Below are 25208 nucleotides of genomic sequence, written 5' to 3' on the forward strand. Positions count from 1 at the left end.
AAAGGATATAAAATGACATATATATTTGTGTTACAGAATAAGGCACTTACACAGCATCAGTATAACACTGTGCATACATGTAGTGAGACATGCAGTAATGTTGGTCAGTTCTTACATATTTGTGAGTATGGCAGTAAAACTATCTATATGACCCTCCAGTGCACACTACACTTGACAAGACTAGAAAGTTTTATCAAACAATTGATTACTTACAGGAAAGAGTGACGCACGGCAGTGACGATGTTGGCTATTGTTTCAACATCAACATAGTCATAGTGCAGAGCATCAGGTTTGGTTTTTGAACCAGTCTGAGCCAGCAGTAACCCCAGCCATCGGCCCATCTCTTCAGAGGAGCTAGCCTGCAATTAAATGAGAAATAAAAAAATAAAGCACAGTCCTTAGATATGGAAAACTGGTGTTATAACATTTTCAAGATTTAATTATACACAACTATACAAATTGTTTGGGATTTCAGCTCACGGGGCATGTCAAGGACATGCATTTTTGCCAAGATCAGCAGGTAACTTCTGTACTTGCTGAAAATACTGTTTGTATTCAAAATGAAGACTAATGCAGCAGTAAGGAATAGTAGGTTGCAATTAATTACACTTTTGTTTTGGTGTTTTTATATCCTGTCATGGGTTCTTACGATTAGATAAAGCAGTTAGTGGTTTAGCTCTTTATATCAAACCTCCTCTTCTACTAAAACGTACCTTCCCTGGACATCCCCACTGCTTGGTTTGCTTGCTGGAGCGCTGAATACAAAGCTCTAGGTAAGCTCAGTCTGTTATAGATGGCTAAGGAACTTCCACTTGCCACCACATGATGGTGCTCAGATGTGGTGACTGGCCTCTGATTCATTACACCAGGAAGGAAGGTCTTATGTTTCCTTATACCCAAAGTATTCTCACAGGGCTCTGGCAGGCCAACAGAGTGTTGGAGGGGGGGAGAGGGGGTTGTTTGTTAGAGGTCAGGATTAGGAGTAGAGGAGGTGACCTATAAAGATAACCTGTTACATTGCTCTGAATGGACAGACTGGTACACTTGCATTAAAAAAGAACTATTCTAAACCCTACTGCATTGAAAAGAGACCATGTAATGTGATGCTACTACTTAAAAAAAAAAAAAGAAAATTCTGTGAAAGCACAATTTACTAATTTATAAGGCCCTGTGGCTATGTGGAATAATTTAAAGTATAGTAATTGTGTCTCTTATTCTCCCCAGCTTGTCAGATCTAAGTGGGTCTGAATCAGGTAGAAAGAATTCCCATACTTCAACAGGAGCTACTCCTATGTTGCTTTCGAAAAGCTGGTCTGTCAGGATAAGTGTAGTGGAAGGGGCAAGCAGAGACACAGACATTTACAATATTTCTTGATTCTAGGTCTTAGACTGCACGTTAGCTGATCCCCTACTCAAAGGTTGTGGGTACCAAAAAGAGATATTTGTTGGTTGTAATTAGAAATTGCAACAGAACCTCCTGGTAAAAAATACCTTACTTTTTAATTAGGCCAGAATTCTGTTATAAAGGAACATGAATAGTTTGCCTTAAGGAAAACCCTGCTTTCAAAGCATAGGTCTGCCAGTAAAATTTCCATGTCCTCTGCTTGGAGTTCTAAGGAGCCTCCATACGGTATATGCCCATTTTGGAGCTCCTATGTGGACCTTGTAATCTAGTCCCAATTTTCCAAACACTGACAAAAAGGAGTGCAACAGAAACTTGAAAGCTGATACTACAGATAAACTATTCAAAATATTTACCTGAACTTTAAAATCATGAAAAATGTATACAAGTCCCTGACCCAAAGATACCTCCAGTACAACAGTCCTTACAAAGAGTAATATCAAGAAGTGTGACTCTCCCACTAGCTACTGGAGGCTGTTTGCCTGTCCCTATGGAATTGCTCACTTGCTATCTGAATCGCTCACCTGAACGTTTCCGAATCTTGATCGCTAGTGTTGTGAGCGACACTGCCTCAACTAGCAGATCTGTCCATCTGACATCAGCCTGATGGTTTACGTTTTTTTGTTTTAGACATTGTTTATGACTATTTAGACTACTACATAATCACATTTTAGCCAGTTAACAGCTAGGTACCAAATATCTTCTGCCAACATCCAGCTTAGAATACCTAGTCAGAGGTCTTCACAGTCACGGATAAACAGAACCAACCAGAGGCGGACTGACCATTCGAACACTCGGGCGCTGCCCGAGGGCACGGGGTCAGTAGGGGGCCCCATGAGATGCCCCTGGTACCTTTCATTGGCTTTTTTGGGTGTTGGTGAGGACACAGGAGCCCCATGATCCCCTATTGCCCGGGGGCCCCATGAGTTGTCAGTCCGCCCCTGGAACCAACCATCCAGTTATAGGTTGGGGTGGTTGCCACGTTTTGTACAGTTGGTTGAATTTGATGCAGGGACACATTGGATGCCTTCAGCTGCCATTGTGCTCTTGCTGGGCGTCCCATGCATCCCTGTGACTTTAAGGAGGGGCGGGCTCCCTCCAGGCAAACCTGCCCTTAATCTGTCAACTGCTATATGTGTTCCAGCTTTGGAGACTGAATTTATAGAGTTAGGACCGCGGTACACAAAAGAGCCTTGACATAGGCACTGCAGCTTACGCATATATTTGCAAATGTGTGCAAACAAAACCCTCTGTTTTTAATGAGAATTGTTAGACAGGATCAGTTTGGTTTGTTTGCAGACTAGCTCGTAAGTGTGCTGGGAAATCTGTGTTTGTAATGTGCATTGCCCTTCCATGTGCTCCTTACTGCAAAGGTTAGTTGTAGGTTTGGGATGGTTGCCAATTTTTTTGTACTGATAGACAGAACCAAAGGCTCAAAGATGTCCACACAATGCTAACCTGAATGTTCAAAACCATATGGTGGAAAGACTTTCCTAAGACTTGGCACTGTATACGCCTTTAAAAATTAGAAATGGTTGTAGTAATTATTTCCATTTAAGTATAATTATTTCCATGGATATGCTTGAAGATTGGAACCAGAGTGTCTCTTTCTATTGTAGGCCATGAACATGGCCGTACGCAAGCAGGCAATGGGAAAGATTTACAAGCTGGTTCACTCAAAATCTGGTGCACCTGTGCATGGTAGCCAATCAGCTTCTAAACTGTTTGTTCAATTAAACTTTGGCAATAAAACCTGGAAATGGATTGGTTTCTCTGAAAAAGTGCACGATTTTGTACTCTTCAGCTTTAGTAAAAAAAAACCCCCACTGTAACACAATTAAAACCATCCCAATTAACTGTATATAGCATCTTTGGTTTTGATTTCATTTACAGAACTGTAGCTTCTCAAGGCAAATTAATGGGAACTCAAAAAACATAATAAATGACAAGAACCTATTACAATAGGGTACTTGCCTCTAAAACACAGACTTCTTGGTTTTGGCGCAAGATTCGGAAAGCAAATGGGTGCTTTGGTCCAAACCCTGGTGAGACCTCACAGCCCCTCAGTGCAATAGAGTTAACGTGAGTTCGTAGATCATTGCGATCCTTGTGAAAATACAATGTGTAACCCTTTAAACGACACCAACGTTCCTTCCAGCACTGGTTCACAAGTACAGTCAAGAAACCTATGACAGACAGCAAAGAGCATTAACAAGAGGTGAAGCTAACATTTTTCATGTGTAACAATCATCTTCCCCAGGGAATAGTGTACTTCCCTGGTAGCCACAATGCAAACAAACATACAGTGAATCTCCTCAAGAAATTTCCACCCTTTACTACTCTTGCTAAGGGGCACTAAATGATTTTTCATTTGAATGTAAGAGTACACAGTATACAGTATATTGCCCAAAGTATTGGGACGCCCGCCTTTACACACACATGAACTGTATTGGCATGCCAGTCTTAGTCCGTAGGGTTCAATATTGAGTTGGCCCACCCTTTGCAGCTATAACAGCTTCTGGGAAGGCTGTCCACAAGGTTTAGGAGTGTGTCTATGAGAATGTTTGACCATACTTCCAGAAGCGCATTTATGAGGTCAGGCACTGATGTTGGATGAGAAGGCCTGGCTCGCAGTCTCTGCTCTAATTCATTCCACAGGTGTTGAGGTCAGGACTCTGTGCAGGCCACTCATGTTCCTCCATCCCATACTTGTTCATCCATGTCTTTATGGACCTTGCTTTGTGCATTGGTGCGCAGTCATGTTGGAACAGGAAGAATTTGAGGAAGTGATGCTTTTATATACAGTGCTCAGCATAAATGAGTACACCCCAACAGATTTTTCAGAAAACCTTTACTTTCCTTTCAGAATCAACATTTTCTATGGGACACTATACTACATAATACTCCCACAAGTGTGGGCCATTGATTGCAAATAAGATTTGTTAATGTGCACACGCAAAAAAGTATTTTTCATAACAAATTCATTCAAGACCATGTTGCAAAAATGAAAAAAAGGAAATCGTTCCTGTGTTCATTGAGATATTGATGAAAATCTTACTTTTAAAAAGAGGTGTACTCATTTATGCTGAACACTGTATATCATGACAGTGCTAGGCCCTGCACTGAGTGTAGGCAGAAGAAGCCTCCAATTCTGTGTCCAAATCTTACTGGAGACCTGTAGGCTGTGTGGGTATGCAAGTATACACACTTGTTATAAGTGAGGCCTGGCCATAACTCAAGGTTCCCTTCAGGAGACAGGCAAACTCCAATCAGGGGAAATGTGTGCTCCATTTTAGAGACAGCACTCCATGATGAAGGAGAGATATCCCACCCATAGGACTGAGAGGGTCGAAATGGCTAAGCGAGTCCAGAAGGCTGTGAAAGCCAGGACAACTAGGCAAGTCCAGGGGACTGCAGGAATCTGTAGGTCTCAGGAGGTGTGTGGGAGACTGGGGTGCCAGGAGATCCCCCATTAAGAAGCCAGAGAGTGGGCCCTTATGCTGTAACAGGCGGAGTGAACCACGAGAGGCCAGGAGAGCTGGGTGAGACAGTGCTGTTATTTTGTATTTCCCATTTTTGATCCTTTCGATCAAGAGCTCCAGAAGACTGTCAAAATTATACATTCCTGCCACTTAGTGTGAAAGCAATATCATTTCTTCTACCAGGCATAGAAATTTGCAGTTGCACTTTTTTTCTCTTCTATGCTCATAATTTACAATAGCAGCTGTGCATAAAGCAAAGTGCCGTTATTTTGCATAAGGCCTCATGCACACTGGGTGTCGATAAGGTCATTGTTAAGAGTGTTAGACGTGTTTTCCTGCCTCTAAACATCCCTCTATGTTAACCTATGTGTCAAGGCACACACATATTTTTACAGGCGTTTAGAGGCAGGGGCATTTATAGACAGAATAAAAACCAAAGGCCAGTGTGGTCAGGAGAAGAGTGTTCCAGCGTCAATTAAAAAAAGCATGTACATACACAAATTCTAGGTGCGTTTAGCACTTGAGCATTAATTCATTTCAGTGGCCAAAATAAATCAATATTCTGAAATTAATGAATGCCAAAATGCTTGATGTGCCTGAATGTGTCTAAATGCACCTAAAATACGCTTGAAAAAAAACACGGCTTTAGGCATGATTTTAAATGTTGTTTCCTCCTTCTAGGAAAAAGGCATTTAGAAGAGCTGCAGTGTTCATGAGGCCTAAGCAGTGCTGTATCTTGAGAACAGGGGTGCAAAGACAATTTGCATGCCTTTCTAGCCTTCAAAACATAACTTTGGTTCTTAAATATTACCAGAAATACTGTAGAAGGAAAGGCTAATACTTACGACACTTAGCATAAGACAGAGGAAAAAACTGAATTTTTAGATAATAATATTTTCCTTTGATTCTGGGGACAAATTTGAGCAGCTCTCCTATATGGGGAAGATGTGAAAACATATGATGATTATCTCCATGAAAGAAAAAAACTCCATCGGTGAGAATGGCAGAAAGCCATTTCATGGATTTCATTGATACTGCTGCTATTCATTTTATGGTATGTTTGATGTGCTCACTACACCATATTATAAATATAAATATTAGTGCCCGTGGAAACACAATTTTAATACAGATTAGGGAGGAGGTAAGGTTCAGATGATGCCATTAACTTAAATCCTTACCACAACAAGGGACATCTTCATCTGTGGATGAGGTGTGCTGTTCGTCTGCAGAATGCTTCTTTTTAGAAAAACTAATTATCCTTGTAATTTTCTTGCCCGCAGCCCGACTCATGGAACCCTTTAACTCAGCCAAGCCACTTCTCCGACACTTCACTAAGGGTAGAGGTCACAAATGAAGAATGACGATAAATTTTAAGGATTGCATCTTTAATACCAACTAAATGCAGCCATATGCATGTATGTTCCTTGTACTCCTTAGTCAAAAACAACAGCTACTAAAACAGATAGTTAAAGAAATCTATTTCAGCTACTTGTATAGCGCCATCAATTTACGCAGCGCTTTACATACATATTGTACATTCACAGCAGTCCCTATCCCTCAAGGGGTGTACAAGCTAAGAAATTAGCTATTATTAAAACATACTTTCCAAACTGACAATATTATAGCACCACAAAGTAACATGGTTTTTCATTTAGCTGTACTGTTTGTTTTTTTTGGCACAATTTGTACTATTTGTACCATTTTATGTTGCCAGTACTGCAAGTCTGTATATTTATGAGGGGCGTTTCAGTCACATCTGGACTTTCAATTTTTCAGGTATAAAAAGGAATGCTAGCGTGGCGGTACTACAAGTAGTAGTAAGGGACAAGTGTGTCCTACTACTGATAGGTGGCGCACATGTTGCAGCCCAGTCCAGAGACCGTTAATCAAGATGGTAGACAACCAGTAATGTTCTTCCACTCTTGAAGTCTGCATGCCACTCAAAATACCTTAAACGACTGATTGCAGCATCGCTGTAAACTTGCCTGAATCATGTCAAACGTCTCTGTGGCAGATTTGCCCAATTTCACCCAGAATTTCACTTATAAAAGTTTGTTCTAGCTTGCTGTCCATGATGAAATAGCAGACGTGGTAACAGACGTGGTCAGAATAGCACCAGCTGCACAGCTCCCGACGTACAAAGGATAATGTCTTTTGGTGTGTGTATATATATATATATATATATATATATATATAGATATATATATATATGTTTTTTTGTTTTTCATTTAAACGTCTATCTTGCTTTAAAGAAGTCTAAAATTTCAATACAATACATACACATTTCAGATTTGACTGAAACTTAACCTGGCTTTCTGCCATCTAAGCTAGAAATACATAATCATTACCTGTTTTCCTATCCATGGCTTTGTAGTTGTATCACATGTCCAGGTCAGTGACCTCAGATTTCTCTGTAAATTTAAGGCTGGCCATGCATTATACAATGTTCTTATTCAATTTTCTTTCAACTATGTAGTGCAAGGATAAATCTAAAGGAAAATTATATATAAAGATTGTATAATGTATGGCCAGCCTTAAGTAATACAATTTGGTATCCAACTTACTCCCAGCCTGGGATTGTCATTGTGTTTAGCTGGTCTTGTGTTTAGCTGGTCTTGTGATCCAGTAAACCCTGCAAGACCACATATCCAGGTGAGTGATTTCAGTTTTCTCTGTATAGGTAAGTAATACAACTTTATCTCCAACTTGCTCCCAGCCTGGGATTGAACAGGGAATGGGAAGCAGAGGAGTATGTTACAGTTTTCTGATGACACAGTTGTCTATAGTGGGTTTGCATGTAAAACTGAACTCCAAGCAGATGTAAATAAAAAACATGTAATACAGATATGGGTTCATTAAGATAAAATAAGAGTGTTTGCTATGATTCTCCAACACATACATTTATACCTTTGAACAAAGCAAATACTGTATGGATAGCGGACACATGATTATAGGATTAAGTGAATGCATTTAATGCTAACACATTGTAAGGAGACTATTTACCATTGTCACGGTTCTCTTTGCCACTACTGGGGGAACTGTTGTCACCATTCGCTGCACTGTCGGAGTCAGATGTCTTGTCATGTGACAACCTCTATGGGAAAAGAAATAGCACACAAATTACAAGACAGATATCTCACATGATACATTAATTTCAGAATATACTTTATGCCTGCTTTGTCCTCATTTAGTTCTCAGTTCATGGCTAAGTGCTACACTGATTAACAAAAGAAGATTACATAGGAATATTAAATATTAAAAAATACATATACATAAAAAATAATTTCATTATGTCATTTTAAATTGATGTTTAAGTATAATGAATATGATTTTGACTTTTATGCAGTATGTTTTCTTCTACAGATTCACCAGCAGAGGGAGCTACTGTCATCAGTCCTGGCTGTTCACTGTGAAATATTATTATTAATATGATTTGTATTACTCACCTAAAAGGTACAGTCTATTTCAAACATACATGAGACAGGCTGTGAATGGGTAACCAACATTCTTATTATACAAAACAACATTTCCAAAAAAAAAAAAAGTATTGTCCTGACCCTTGCATTCCCAGTTCTTTGTTAAATGCTATAATGAACAAGAACAGGAACCCGATCTTTTATTAAGGATCTCATAGAAGAAGGACCCCAATTTTGATATTTGGACCTCTGTATTAAAAAATGCAATAGTTGACACATAATAATGACAAATATGTTCCTGCAATCTCTGTGCTAAATGTTACAAATCAATTTTTAGCTGGTGCGTAGGTTTGTATTAGGGGCTTTGTGTGGTTTAGTGAGGGAGAACACAGTAGAATCCACGTGCATTGTGTTTAATGGCTAGTTTATGCCCGCAAAACAGAACAAATATTCTTTCTGATGTTTGTGGTATTTTCCTTTGCAAAAGCACAACTATAGGCTATACATATATATTATCAGACCTGCTTGGCTTGGACTTCTCCTTTAGATTATCAGATATGCCTGTCACTTCTGTGTGATGTGTTATTATCTAGTATTTATATGGTCAGCACAGAAAGTTTTGTAAACACCTGGAGATATTAGAATGGCTGGGTCTCCTTAAAAGAGAAGTATGGCCAAAGCTTTTCTGGCCATACTTCTCTTGTGGGTCACAGGAGTGCACTTATTTTTGCTCTCCTGTGACCCCCAGAATCAGCCGACAGCAGGGTAAAACTCGCCATCAGCTAAGGTCACATAGCTGATCAAGACTTGGAAGGATCCTAAAAATATTGTAAGGATCCACTCAGCATGACAGCTGACTCTGGCTGTCAGCGTGCTTCCACCCCTCTCCAGCCCGGTGCTCCACTGAGTGCTGGAGGATCAGAGAGGAGAGCAGTGACTGACAGTCACTGTTCTCCTCTCCAAGAAGAACGAATACTGAGCAATCAGTGGTGATGTGATCACTTGGTTATTGGTCTTAGAGTGAATGTGGGACAGCTGCAACATCACACCGATGCTGAAGCATAGTGGTGAGTATGTTTATTTTTATATAACCCCAAACTTCTCCTTTAAAGTTGCAGCACAATGCTTTGAATATATGAAGAGAAGCCTTTCCCTATTATTATATCTATGACAATTGTGTTTTCAGATAACCTCACCTTGTCCAGATCCAATTTATGTCTCAGTGCTGGGGAAGCAGTTAAATGTATTGAAGTTGGGCTACTAGCCTCCTTGATCACCTGTATGAAAATTGATATATATATTTATTTATCAAAGCATTTATTTATATAAGGATTTGCAGAACTAGATTTATTAAGCTCAATATTTTTAAAATGAATCAGTATTGAAGCCATTTATCATATATAGTAATGTGTGCTACATGACAGACTAGTCTATTACCTGAAACAGTAATGGCCCAGCTATATGTGAGACTTTTTTATTACAGGTACTTATATAGCACCCACAATGTATGCAGCATTTTACCTACAGTGAGGAATTGAAGTATTTGAACACCCTGCGATTTTGCAAGTTCTCCCACTTAGAAATCATGGAGGGGTCTGAAATTCACTTTGTAGGTGCATTCCCACTCTGAGAGACAGACAGAATGTAAAAAAAAAATTCAGGACATTGTATGATTTTTAACAGAAACAATTGAGTACTGTCCATGATACTTTTATTTGCACTAACATATAATTTTGAGGACAAGCTTTTGGGGTATGTCCCCTTCTTCAAAGTCCAAGCAGTACTATACAAATCACAAAGTTTCAGCAGAACGTTAGAAGGGATGAAAAAAAAAAAAAAAAAAAGAAGAAGAGGTTAGAGATAAGATACAGCAAAAGTAAGGGGGGGAGGGGGGGATACTACACTCACACAGAGGGAGTTAAGCTTAAACTAATAGTCATAAAACTGTTGGATAATGAGTGAGGAATCCCATGTCCAAATTCAGGCTGACCTTAATATTTTAGTTCTTAAAGGAAATTTCAAATCCATTTAGGAAAGAAAAACTTTTGAACTAAGAATGATAATTCTATTTGACACAAGAGATAATGGCCTGAATTTGGACATGGGATTCCTCAATCATTATCCAACAGTTTTATGACTATTAGCTTAAGCTTAACTCCCTCTGTGTGAGTGTGGTATCCCCCCCCCCCTCACTTTTACTGTATCTTATCTCTAACTGTCAGGGCTCCTGGTATGACCAGAGATGTGTGAACTGACACAGGGAAAGCAAGCTTCAGGAGTGATATAATAAGAATATAATTTATTCAAAACTACAGGAGTATACAATGCACACTACAAACAAAACCCAAACCTCCAACTAATGTCAGTATGTTCAGGAACACAGACAGGCGTAGTCAGGGCTGGAGAGGAAGAGTGGTCAGGCAGGCCGGGTCAGGAACAATCGGGCAGACAAGGTACCAAAGGAGCAGGCAGAAGAGTGGTCAGGAATAGCCGGGGTCGATACAGGCAGAGTTTAATCAATGTCAGGAGTCAGGCAGAGGGATCAGGAAGGCAGACAACAGGATCAAGTACCAGACACAGGGGCTCATGGGCACAATACACCAAGGCACTGATCACAGGCCTGGTCCTGCTTAAATACACCTCCTTCAATCAGCCTCAGGTGATGGCTTGATTGCAGGAGTGAAATTCTGGCTGCTGAGAGCACCTGCTGGCCACCCTTGGTACTGCAGCCCACAAGGCAGGTGAGTCCCACCACCATTGGCAAGTCCATTCCTGACAATAACCTCTTTTTTTTTTTTCTCATCCCTTCCAATGTTCTGCTGAAACTTTGTGATTTATATAGTACTGCTTGGAATTTGAAGAAGGGGACATACCCCAAAAGCTTGTCCTCAAAATTGTATGTTAGTGAAAATAAAAAAAGTATCACGGACAGTACTCAATTGTTTCTGTCGCAAATGCACTAATACGGCTACAATCACCTCAAGCAATATGATTTTTAAAGAATTTATTTGTCTTGCACTGCTGAACATAAGTATTTGAACACCTGAGAAAATCAGTGTTAATATTTGGTACAGAAGCCTTTGTTTGCAATTACAGAGGTCAAACGTTTCCTGTAGTTCTTGACCAGGTTTGCACACACTGCAACAGGGATTTTGGCCCACTCCTCCACATAGATCTCCTCTAGATCTGTCAGTTTTCGGGGCTGTCGCTGAGCAACACGGAGTTTCAGCTCCCTCCAAAGATGTTCTATTGGATTTAGGTCTGGAGACTGGCTAGGCCACTCCAGAACTTGTATATGCTTCTTACAGAGCCACTCCTTGGTTATCCTGGCTGTGTGCTTCAGGTCGTTGTCATGTTGGAAGACCCAGCCACGATCCATCTTCAATGCTCTGACTGAGGGAAGGAGGTTGTTTCTCAAAAGCTCACAATAAATGGCCCCATTCATCCTCTCCTTAATACAGTGCAGTCGCCCTGTCCCCTTCGCAGAAAAGCACCCCCAAAGCAGGATGTTACCACCCCCATGCTTCACAGTAGGGATGGTGTTCTTGGGATGCAACTCATCCTTTTTCCTCCAAACACGACGAGTGAAGTTTAGACCAAAAAGTTCTACTTTGGTCTCATCTGACCACATGACTTTCTCCCATGCCTCCTCTGGATCATCCAGATGGTCACTGGCAAACTTCAGACGGGCCTGGACATGTGATGACTTGAGCAGGGGAACCTTCCGTGCAATGCATGATTTGAAACCATGATGGATGTTCTACCGACAGTGACCTTTGAAACTGTGGTCCCAGCTCTCTTCATGTCATTTACCAGCTCCTCCCTTGTAGTTCTGGGCTGATTCCTCACCTTTCTTATCATCAGTGATACCCCACGAGGTGAGATCTTGCATGGAGCCCCAGTTCGAGAGAGACTGACAGTCGTCTTTAGTCTCTTCCATTTTCTAACAATTCCTCCAACAGTTGATCTGTTTTCACCAAGCTGCTTGGCAATTGCCCCGTAGCCCTTTCCAGCCTTGTGGAGGTCCACAATTTTGTCTCTGGTGTCTTTTGACAGCTCTTTGGTCTTGCCCATGGTAGTAGTTAACGTCTGACTGACTGTGGGGTGGACAGATGTCTTTAAAGAGCCCAGACAGATGCTACTAAGTTAGATTAATGAGTGGAGTAGAGGTGGATTTTTTAAAGGCACAGTAGCAGGTTTTTGAGAGCCAGAATTCTTGCTGTTTCTTACGTGTTCAAATACTTATGTTCAGCAGTGCAAGACAAATAAATTCTTTAAAAATCATACAATGTGATTTCCTGAATTTTTTTGTAAATTCTCTTAGAGTGGGAATGCACCTACAATGTGAATTTCAGACCCCTCCATGATTTCTAAGTGGGAGAACATGCAAAATCGCAGGGTGTTAAAATACTTCTGTTCCTCACTATATATAAAATTTGCATCACATCAGTCCCTGCCATCAAGGAGCTTACAATGTCAGGTCCCTAAGGGCTCGTTCACACTTGACTTTTATTTCTAACTCTTGCCAAAACGCCCCTATAGCATTTGACAGGCGTTTGGGGAGCGTTTGAGGAACGTTAAAAACGCTTCCCAATCGCCTGTCCAATGCCCTATGCACGGTTTTGAGGCGGTTGAAAACGCACCACAAACGCCTATAATGAAGTTAAATGGTATTAGCGCTCTGCAACCGCCTCTCAACCGCACCACAAACGCCTGACGCCTGCTGATAAAGCTAATGTGAACGTAGCCTAACTCACATTCATACACATACTAGGGACAATTTTAATAGGAGCCGAATAACCTACCATCATGTCTTTGGAGTGTAGGAGGAAATCCACACAGGGACAGGATTTTAAAGGTCAAATTGTGATCAAACAAATGTTTCTTATATCTGATTTATGGTATATGAAGACCCTCTACATCGCTGATTAAACACCCGATCTTGTAAGAGAATCTTATTAAAAATGGGATATAACGCATATAGGTGGAGCAGTTTTTGTCTCCAGAATTATAGACAAATGTTTGTGTTGGGCAGTTCTTTTTTCCCAGGCGTAATATTTAGCTGTCCTCTCACCAAATACAATCTCAGTTTATTACAGCTGGCAAAACCCCACTGCTACATACACTGCACTTTAACCACACATAATATCCCAGCATTTCATTGTAAGTAAATGCCATCTGTGTATAGTTTGTACCAGGAAAATTCATAATACTAATGAAAAGAATTCCGACTCTCACCCTCATCCATTCTTCAGCCTGCTCCCGGCTCTGACACGCCAACACAAGTAGCTCTGAGTTGGGAAGACAGAAACGTAGCTCGTGCTTCTTACGTCGGCCATCTTTTGGGACGTAGCTGACGTTACACAGAGGCAGTGGCATTTCCAAGTGAGGATGCTGGTCCTTAGAGCTCTTGTAACACTAGAGAAGATCAATGTTATTAGTTGACATTAGTAAGATGGCATAGATAACATTCATAACACCAGAGAGCAACTCTGCAGAACTACAACATCAGTTATAACCTTAAATTGTTAAAATGCACAAATCTAGTGTAAGCCCACTGACCAAAGTTCCATGGTACTATCTATGTTCATTTCCTAGGAAAAAGAGATAACCACTTAAATATGAAGTAGAGATAGCTGGGAATTTTGTTTTGTGTGGCAATTGGCCTGACAAACCACCAAATAGGTCAGAGAGTTGTGAATGTGAAGCTCTAGTTTTAAACTGATAGTCAGTTTTTTCCCTAAATCAGATAAAAATAACATAAATCACATGAACTTGATTTTTAAAAATGTCCTCCTTGGAGCTTCCTTTTTCCATTGTCCCCAAACGAGCCGCTATATTCTTGTTCTCTCTGTGCCCCTATGCTGCCAAGACCTATGGAGCCCTGTAGGAGTCCTGAGACTGACCTAGCCATCTAGATGGTTCAGGAATAATGTTTTGTGTTTTTGGTTTTTTTTTAGTTAAAGTCTCTCTTAATTCTTTATCTTTTTCTAGCTTTAGTTTCTGTTCAACAATATCAGCTGTCAGGCTGTAAATGTAAGGCAGCTGTGGTTAATAGATTTGGAAGGTGGGGGGATGGGGTGGATGCACAAAGGGACCGTGACAGGGGTTGGACAAAATTATGTAATCACTAGGTAAAAGAACAAAATCGTTACCCAATATGGTGTTGGATGCCTTTGGCATCCAAGATGGCCTGCATTCTCCTGGGAATTGACAAATATAAGTCTTGGATGGTGGATAATGGAATCTGATACTACTCTTCATGCAAAACATCTTTCAGAGATGTTGGAGGTGGAAAAGAGCCCAAACATTGCTCTCCAAAATTGACCATAGTGGCCCCATGATATTGAGGTCCGGGGACTGCAGAGCCCAGGGAAGGTGCAAAACTTCATCTGCATGCTCGTCATACAACGATTTGACAACACCAATTGTGTGAATTGGAGCATTATCGTCTTGGTTAACGGCCCTGTCATTGGAAAAATTGTCTGCACCATGGGGTGCACATGGTCTGCCTACATTTGTACATAATCGCTGGCAATGACTCTACCTTTCAAGATGATGATGGGGCCTGCAGAATACCAAGATATGGCTGCCCAAACTATGATTGTGCGCCACCACCATGCTTTACCATTGGCACAAGACAGCCCTAGTCGTAAGCTTGGGATAGTGTTCACCACATGTAAACACGTCCAGTACTTGAGAACAGTGTGAAATTTGATTCATCAGACCATATTACAGTCTTCCATTGATCGATAGTACACAGTTTATGGGTGTTGCACCACTCTCTCCTCTTCTAAGCATTAATATTGCTCACTAGTTGTTTGGCAATTGTAGATCGCCCGTGAATGGAGTTCCCAGTTTTTGTGGACACGGGCTGTGGAAGACTCAGATTGAGCTCTGCAGTCACTTTTACAGCAGTTTTCTTATTCCAGGTCACAATCCTGTACAATGTCCTTATGTCTCTTTTGGTCTGTTGACCATATTGACCGCGCTTATGCTTATCAGACAACGTTTTCTTAGAAACTGTATATGCGGTCATGACCTTTTAATAGTGCACCTCGCGACATGGCAAATAAATTGGAAACTTCAGTCATCGAGGCACCAGCTAAGCGGGCACCAACAATTTGCCCTCTTTGAAGCTCAGTAAGCTCTAACATGACTAGCAGCAAGTACAGTGAATGACAAAAGTTAGCTAGGTGTCTCATCACTTCCGCATGTTTCACACCTGAAAATCATGTAGTGTTTCCATATTTTTGTCCAACCCCGTACATTCCCCTGCTGAACCTGAATAGGCTGTCAATATGGGTACATCAACTGATTTCAAATAAGTACAAAACCTTGCAATTCACAGGAAGTAATTATACTTCGTAACGTGATCTGACTTCAGAGTTACAAATATAATTTTATTGGGGGTGGTTATAGTTCAGCATTAAATAAAACCTATAGTGAAATATTATGGAAGCGACCCTTTCCGACCTGCTACTTTCCTGGCTGATCCAATGTCTTCCTCAGTCACTGGCCTGGAACAAGTATACAGAGTTTTGACTTCAATCTGACTTTCCTGATTTACATGGTTTTTCCAGGTAAATGCAAGTGGACCTTTGATATATATATTTAGCACTACAAAAGAGTGTTATAATATAATTCATATCCATCAGACCAAAGTTCAGAGGTGAGCTTGTGACACTTAGTGAGTTCTACTTGAGCGCCAAACACAAAACACACTGACAGATACTAGAGCTGAGCCAATGCAAACAGCACTTTTCATTTGTGGTGTGCCAGACTGTGACAGCTGATGGGTCGGTTATGTTTTTTCACTGCTTTCCAGCTCTCCCTTCCAAAACACCTTGTTCACACACTCCGGCTCCATTCACAGTGGTCACAGAAGCGTAGATGCAGGAAATCCTCTCTGGCGCTCAGGCTGTTTGGATTGTGTACAACGTAACAGAAAATATTTTCTTCCTTCCTTCCCTCTGCAGTGTCAATGTATTTGTTTAATTCGGTCAGTGTCTAACTCTAGGATGGTATTTTTCACTGCTTGTTTCTAAAGATCTTACCATGTAAAAAAGTTATTTCTCTTACCAGTAGCTTGTTGTCTCTGATTAGGGTTAGCTGTTTGGCCCACTGGCCAAAGCGCTTCTTGCGCAGAAGAAATGCACAGATTCTGCTGTCCCGGACCAGGTGCAGGGAGGCTTCTTGGGAAGGCCATTGGTGCATCTGACGCTGAGCTTTGCCCTCTTCATCTTCCTCATCATAGGACTCATAAGAGCTGCTCAGACCATCAGACTCATTATCTGCATACAAAGGAACACAACTCAGGGTTTATTACACACTTCTGATAGAAGCAGAAAAATAATCAAAAATTAAAATGCTCAAGCCTTATATATCAACTAAGAACTAGAATAGCCTCTCATCATATCACTCATAAGAGCTACTCAGACCATCAGACTCATTATCTGCATACAAAGGAACACAACTCAGGGTTTATTACACACTTCTGATAGAAGCAGAAAAATAATCAAAAATTAAAATGCTCAAGCCTTATATATCAACTAAGAACTAGAATAGCCTCTCATCATATCACTCATAAGAGCTGCTCAGACCATCAGACTCATTATCTGCATACAAAGGAACACAACTCAGGGTTTATCACACACTTCTAATTTAAGCAGAAAAAGAACCATAAATTAAATGTTCAAGCCTTATATATCAACTAAGAACTAGAATTGCCTCTCAGCAGACTCACCCTAAGAGGGTGACCATATATAGGTGACCAAAAACACTACAGATGTCTCAAACCTTCCTTAGCCAAAAGTCACATTCACACAAAACAGGTCATAAGCCTCACAAAGTATGACAAAATTCACACCTTTGGTAATTACAACCTTAAACAGTATAATACATTTATATTAACCACTTGCCCTCCAGAGGATTAACCCCCCCCTTCCTGACCAGGCCATTTTTTGCACTACAGTGCTGCTTTAATTTAACTGCCAATTGTGCGGCCATGCAACATTGCACCCAAATGAAATTGAAGTCCTTTTTTCCCATGAATAGAGCTTTCTTTTGGTGGTATTTGATCGCCTGTGTGTTTTTAATTTTGTGCGCTATTAAAAAAGAAAAAAGACTGACAATGTGGAGAAAAAAAACAATATTTTGGACTTTTTGCTATTAAACATGTCCAGTAAAAAAAAAAAAAAATCTAAATTTCCTCATAAATTTAAGTCAAAATGTATTTTGCTACGTCTTTGCTAAAAAAAAAATCCCAATACGTGTAAATTAATTATTTTACGTGAAATTTATAGCATTTACAAATGGCAGTATATATACTGGGATTTTTGTATTTTATTTTTTATTTGTACTAGTAATGGTGGCAATCAGCGACTTATAGCAGGACTGTGTCGGGCATTCTGACACTGGAGGGAACTGACTTGGTGTCACGGACATCCCCAGTGACATCAATAAAGTGATCAGTGATAATAAAAAGCACTGATACTGTACTAATGGCACTGGGCAGGAAGGGGTTAACATGTGGGTTGATCAAAGGGTTAGCTGCAGTGCTGTGTGTTTTTTACTGTGGGGCTGTGTGTTTGTGCTTCACTGTAAACACACTGCTTTGCATGGCTTAGCTCAATGTGCAAGAGCTGACAGGGGAGAGAACTATTTTGTTTACAAACAGTTCCCCCAACATCCCATGCCCAATATACACGTGATTTTGCGCACCCTCGTGCTGCCCTGTAGCAGTACTTCTGCTATAGGGCAGATGGAAAGTGGTTAATAAAACAGCTCTGATTCATAGAGAGGAAAATGCAATCTTCCATTTTGTAACAAACAATATGAGCATGTAAAAATGATTGACCAAAAGATTAACTTGGGCATACAAACATTCTACAATATCATTGCAAAATATGAGAACCAAGCCCCTGTTTTACTCTATGCTGTTATATGTACTGTATAAAGAGTAATAACTGTTGATTAAAATGAATGACAACAGAAAAATGAAGAATTATAGTAGAAATAGTAGACGTTTCCACTATCCTCCTCTAGAATACAGTCTTGATGCTGGTTAGGGATGATCTTGAGCCTTCTCAGAATTCACCTAAGTCCTGCTCTTTTTTTAATTCTATCATCTGCAGGCCCGGTTATTCACTGCCTGGTAGCACAGTAAGAAAGGGGCGGGATACTGGTTACATTAGGGCCCTTATATTGACATGTTCACACATGCCCAAATTTATTGTGCATTTATATGTGTTGCGGGTTGGTAACTGACCCAGCCTGCAGATGATTGGACTAAAAACAAGAGCGTGACTTTGAAGTTCAGATACAGGCAAGTTCAGAAGAAGCCCAAAAACGCATCTCCAACCAGGACCAAAACTGTATTCTCACGATAATTGTGAAAAACTCAAAATTATTTGCTGTTGTCATTCATTTTAGTTTTAATAGCTGTTACTCTATACCAGTGGGGTCCAAACTTTTTAAACAAAGGGCCAGTTTGTTTTCCTTGAGACTTTAGGGGGGGGCAGGCTATGGCCAGTGGGAGCAGAAAAATGGTCTGGCGTCTAGTGAGAGGAAACAATGCCCTATCTTTGGTGTCAGTGGGAGGTATAGTGCCCCATCATTGGGGTCACTGGGAGGAATAGTGCCCCATCATTGGTATCAATGGAGGGAATTCTGCCCCATTGCTGGTGTCAGTAGAAGGAATTGTACACTTTCGTTGATGTCAATGAGAGGAATAGTGCTCCATCATTGGTGCTAGTGGGAGGAATAGTGCCCTATCATTGGTGTCAGTGACAGGAATAGTGAAAAAAATTTACAGCATATCTAAGCGCTCATTTACACAGGCGCCAAGGCCTGCAGTGTGCAGAAACCATGTGCCTGGAGCACAGCGGAGCTGAGTGCAAACAGCAGCCTATGGTAGGCAATCTGAGTGACAGGTGTGCAGGGGTGGATGTGTGGCTCTGAGCGCACAGACCATAAACGGGCCATTTATCGGCCGATTTTTCAGCCGATAAACGAAAAATCGGTCGGCCCCGTTGCCGATGCTGCCACCCATGGCCACGAAAAACGTCCGTTTTTCACGGATTTTCCAGCATGACCAATAAAAATAAATGAGGAGATCAGCAAAAAACAGCTGACGAGCTGGCCCCACTAACGGCGTGATTATCGTCCGATTTTGCGTACGGACGAACATTCGGCCGATAAAAAACGACCCGTCTATGGCCTGCATTAATCTAAAAAAATATTGTACAATAACATTGTACTGTGTGCGGCTAGATTCGGTCAGAGAATAGCTGAATTTGATTTACAGATTGCAAACCTCATTTAATAGCATACAATTTAACAGACATGTAATGCTTCGGCCTTGTATAAAAGAGTGCTTATTCTTAAGTGCAAAAACCTATCAAAGTCCCTCTTGTTCTGATCCAACTTCATCCGAGTATATTATGATCGGTGGTTATGGGTTAATGCACTCAGGTATACAGTAAGCTTTCTATATTGACCAAGGCTGGGATATAGGTACATAACAGGATTCCCTTAACTTGTAAATTCTTGCTATGCGAAGCCCATCAGACAATATGCTGCTAACAACAGCTTCAACTATCAGTCAGCACTTAGAAAGTATGCCAGGTTAAAATTGAACTCCAGCCAAAGTTTTATTCTAGCTTTGATTAGTGTGGAGAATGGTTAGAGCCTCTATGGGGTTTTTATTACCATGTATGTCTCAGCTAGAGGGATTCAAATTAACTTTCTCTTCAGTACAGAAGAAGAGGGATCCCTAAGATCTAAAATTCTACAGCTGTCATCTGAACATGAGCTGAGCGAAACTGCCCAGTGGGATCTCCTGTCCAACCCTTTCCATCATTTGGGCTCCTTGTTGTGCCTTCAGGACAGGGAGAGTCCTAAAAAATCTAGGCCCTAGACCAGCAATAGGCAAACTACGGCCCGCGGGCCGTATACGGCCCGGCGGACCTTTTAATCCGGCCCGCGGAGCGTGATGCTGTCAGGATGTGTGTAGGCGGGGCAGCGTGACGAACGTGAGGGGAGCTAGGCTCCTCTCACAGTCCGCCCTGAAGACCGGAACGGCGCGGGAACACGGCGAGAGGAACGCGCGGAGCAAAGGTAAGTGAATTGACACAGGGGGGACTTGGGGACTTAATATGGGGGATGAATTAATATGGGGAATGAATTACTATAGGGGGATGAATTACTATAGGGAGGATGAATTACTATATGGGGGATGAATTACTATGGGGGATGAATTACTATATGGGGGATGAATTACTATATGGGGGATGAATTACTATATGGGGGATGAATTACTATGGGGGATGAATTACTATATGGGGGATGAATTACTATGGGGGATGAATTACTATATGGGGATGAATTACTATGCTTAGTATGGGGGAATATTACTATACTTACTAAGGATGACACATACACATCTACATTTACAAACTACATCCCCCAGAGGAAGCTACGAGTCCCTGTAGCGTAACGCGTAGGGGAGGGGCGGTGACGTCATCACGCATCCACAGAGGAACGGCGAGTATATCGAGTGAACACACACACACCTGCAAGGCTGTTTGCAGGAGGATTTGGATACATTATATACAAAGCGCTACTTTTACTTATACCATGTGAGTGGGAGATCAGAAGCTCAATAAACAATTGTTACCCAGGATAAGACACTATGTTTCTTTTTCCCCTTCTCTGTATGTATCGGCTATGGAGGAATAAGTCAAGCAGCTAGAGGAGAAAGTTCTTATTGAGAAAGCTGTATTGAGGAGAAAGGAGAGGAGGAAGGAGAGAGAGGTTCATGCCATGAACATTGACCTACTACGCAGATTAGATTGAACTACAATACCATCTCAATTCGTATGAACTGAACTGTCATTCCCATTTTAAGTTTTTCAAATTTTTTCATTTTTTTCATTTTATTTTATTTTTCATATTTCACTTTGTCATTTATATATTTTTTCACTTTTTATTAGTTTTTTGCACTCATTTAAAAATATTAATTGATTCTTTTTTTTTATTTATTTATATATTTATATCAATTATGGATTCAAGTATTATGGATTTAGAATATTATTGAATTATTGGTGTTACACTCCAGCTATTTATAATTTATCATAGCACTCAGAGTTATATATATTGGAGCGCGGTACAATATTGATATATAAAGTTAACATCCATACACCTGGAGAGGGTGTAATAAGTACCATGGCGATCTAATATCTAGTTAAGCACGTAATTAATTAATTATCAGTTCACATAATTTATTATTTATAAATATTTTTACACACGGAATTAATTGCTCTAAAAGTAAGAAAACTTCTAGTGGCTCACAAGTATTTAATCAATTTGCATTTAGAAGAAAAATGTCATGTAATAGGAAAACATTTTTCGTGCTTGTCCCTTTCAGATGAAATCTGTGTACTAAACGATCAGATTATTGAACAATCGCTTCGTAAGCGGTATTTTTTGTACAATTTTCTGATCATGTATACTAGGTTCTAGTTGCAGAAAATTGTATTTTGAAGACTGGTTAGTGCCTGCATTCAAAAACTGCACTTACATGAATGTTTCTGCTCTCCATTTATTTGGGTAAGCGGGTAATTATTATCTGCTTCTTCATAATATCCATCTTCTATGGAATTGGGTGGACTGGAACTGTCTGTGTAAAATAGGAAATACATCAGAAATAAACTATTGAAATATCAACAGTTGGCATCGAGTAAATCACTCATCATATTCTAATAAAACACACATTTTGTACAAATGTTAACAGGAAAACTCCACAAGTGTATCTGGTGGATAGGTGATAAGTGAAGCACATGTGTAAATATCCCATGCACCTGCTTCCACAGCCCCTGTATTTCTGCTTCACCCTGTCTGCACTTATGTTAAACAATTCCCTAATTGGCTGGAATGGGTAATAATCCAACATCTGTGACAAGTAAATGGACTACAGGCATTGACAAGGGACACCAGGGAAGTGGAAAAATACATTGTATGTAAACCCTAACAAGAAATTCTCCTATTGTTCCACTTTTGGTCTGCTAAAATAGATTGTTAAATGTTTTTGTTATAACTTGCTATACCTAATAAGTGCAAAAAATAACAACTGATTTTACCAGAAATCATGTGAGAGGTCTGTGTTTCATGTCAGCCCTGACTACTTTATTTCTGATGGATTACAATATGTGCTTAGGAATTCAGAGCCAAAAATGTGGTATTTGGCCAAATCAAAAAGGAAAAGAGGAGGAGTGCTGGGACAAGATCCCCTATCGCCCAGGGGGAAAATGCCAAACTGTGCCCTCCAGGCACTGAAGGGGGTGGAACTAATAGCAGCATGTGGAGCACACCAAAACATGTAATGGTTGTAGCATGCACCAGGAGTACTGTTTACATACAGTATGTGATGTCTGTGATTGGTCATCACAGCAATTACATGGTGCAGAGCCACTTGGATTCGCCCAAAGATGGCTCATTTCACAGTCATTAACTAGCACACTGGCTGCCAAAGGGTGATTTATAAAGTTCTGATTACAAACGGCACTTCAGAAACAGACATCCACCTTCTGTTTTTTTTACAATAGGGTGGTAAGGAGGTGACAGCACCCCTGACAAACCTAGACAGCATGTCCAAATGAAAAATGTGGTCTTAAGCAGCCCACAGATTATGCAATTTTCTTTCCTTCCACTACTGACTGTTGATGGGGGAATCCCTTCTGCAGCCTTATTGTATTCTGCCGACGAGGAGCCTTCCCTGCTGGCAAAACACAATGATCACGGCAGGCAGCTATAGCCAAAATCCAACAGGCTGGTTATACTGAAACAGATCGATGGATTGACTTCAGTACAACCACCCTGCCCATACATTGAATCTCGGCCAGTCCCTGCTGAAACAGCCAAGATGTGATCCATCTATGGCCAGCTTTCGACAATGTGTCAGGGTGTTTAAATGACTTAAAAACAAAGCTTCTGGCCATGTCATGTCCTGGATAGGAGTACTCTTTATTTCTGGCACATCCAACAGTTATTTTTCTGTACTTGCAGCATGGTTAAAGGGATAAAACAAGGGGAAATGTCATATCCTGAACTGATAATAATGTGCATGCATAAGTAATGCTAACAGAGATCTATCATCTACCCTACCCTTAACAAAACTACTGGTTGGGGGGAGGTCTTTTATCCTCCAAATCTGTCTTTCCCCCCATAAAACTTCCATTTTTAAAATACACCTTTACCTAAAAGAATAAGGAGCCCGTCATTGCTGCCATCATTCTGAATATACTACAGTGCAATTGTTTGAGTGTCTCTGTCTTTAATACCTTTTGAGACACAGATCTAAAAATGCATGGAGATCCGTGAAATCAAAATAATGTTAGAATTTTTAATCGGCATGTATTCAGATCAGAGTTTAAGAAAACAGCTACTGGATTAGAATGACAGGGATCTAGTAAGTTTAAATCACAGTTTTAAATGCAGTAGGCGTTAACCAGCAGGAAAAAAAAACAAGGCTAGTGTGTCCAGGAACAGCAGCATTTTGGCAGAAAAAAAACGCTTGACATGTGTAAAAGCATATTAATGTTAGGTGTGTTTAGCACCTGAGCATTATTTCATTTCAATGACCAGAATAAATTATAATTCTGGCCAAATTAAATGAATTAACGCCCAAGCGCTTGTAAACGTGCCTAAACGCTTGTACAAGCATTAGACATTTTGACAAAACACTGCTGCCAAGAGGATGAGCTTTTTTAAAAAGTCCTGTGTGCATGAGCCCTAAACAGAAAATAGCTGCTATAATCCACCAGCACAGGATTCCTTTCATCTATAGCACAGATTCACACACAATAAGAGCTCCAGAAGGAAAGGCACACGTATGCAGGGTCCACAAATTAGGGTACATCTGTCAGTGTATTCAGTCATTGTTTTCCCTCAATCATTATGGGAGCTATTGGACTGGACACATCTGTTATGGCCAGGTCTGGTCAAGATCCAGATGACATTTCCAACCACCTTCCATTTTTATGAATAGCTTTACAATAGGTAAATACATATTGGAAGTCATTTATGGTCATTGAGTTGAATGCTACAGTAGACTACACTTATAGATGAAAAAGACAAACACTGCTTACTGCGAGATGTTATATACTCAGTGGACTTTCCTGGCCCAAGTGGCACAGCCTCCTCATAGTAATCTTCTGGTGGGGGAGTGGTAGGCAATGGTGGTGGAGGGGCACATGGTGGTGGTGGAGGCGGAGAAGATTGGCTCTCTGTGTCTTTGTATTCATCATGCATGTCTCGTAATTCCTGCAGGTCACAATCTGAAGAACAAATCCCGGAAAAATGAACAATTAGCACCTTACCTCAGAAATGGCTTCATGACGTGGAAACAACACATTGTTTATAACCTTTAATTGCGTACCACTGGGCTAATGCCAGTCCCGAAAGCCTCCCATAACACTTCATAGAAAACATGACCATTCATTGTATTTACCATTGAGTGAAAGACAAAATCACAAAGTTTCCAATAAAGATTTAACAAGATGACTCAGGCACAATAACGCTGCTGAGGTTACCAAGTGTCACTAAAGCAAAATTGTATTGGGTGGTCAATTGTAAAGTTTCTAAAATAGGGCTGTGTTCTTATTGGTGATAATACCTCTCTCCTGAAAAGAACTAGAAGGAATAAAATTATCTAAACCCAAGAGCAAAATTTTAATATATTGCAGCTTTCGGGTCCTTAGATGTGGTTGTCACATTGTTTTCATATTTCAGGCTAAGAACATTTTTTAGCAAGTTCACAAAGTAACTAACGATCTTGCCAGAAACACTTGGTTCCCATCATTTCCTGTGTGCTGGAGGCAACACAAGGTTACTTTTCTTGAGTAAACT

General features: G+C 40.5%; 1 protein-coding gene across 3 annotated transcripts in view; it reads right to left on the reverse strand.

Annotated features, from left to right (window-relative positions):
- Positions 1-25208, reverse strand: part of AFAP1L1 (actin filament associated protein 1 like 1) — a 131787-nt gene that overhangs the window by 14098 nt on the left and 92481 nt on the right. For 2 of the 3 annotated variants that reach the window (XM_089659452.1, XM_089659454.1), the window contains exons 4-12: positions 24449-24637; positions 21883-21981; positions 16383-16594; positions 13539-13718; positions 9497-9577; positions 7888-7978; positions 6063-6215; positions 3377-3588; positions 214-359 (exon numbers count right to left, since the gene is read on the reverse strand). In XM_089659452.1, coding sequence (XP_089515578.1) covers positions 214-359; positions 3377-3588; positions 6063-6215; positions 7888-7978; positions 9497-9577; positions 13539-13718; positions 16383-16594; positions 21883-21981; positions 24449-24637 — 1363 coding nt within the window. The remainder of the gene's footprint in view (positions 1-213; positions 360-3376; positions 3589-6062; positions 6216-7887; positions 7979-9496; positions 9578-13538; positions 13719-16382; positions 16595-21882; positions 21982-24448; positions 24638-25208) is intronic. The other variant, XM_089659453.1, reaches the window with a different exon arrangement.

The sequence above is a fragment of the Staurois parvus genome, unplaced genomic scaffold (genome assembly GCF_062004578.1).
Source record: "Staurois parvus isolate SC_StPar_1 unplaced genomic scaffold, SC_StPar_1.0 ptg001158l, whole genome shotgun sequence".
NCBI lineage: Eukaryota > Metazoa > Chordata > Amphibia > Anura > Ranidae > Staurois > Staurois parvus.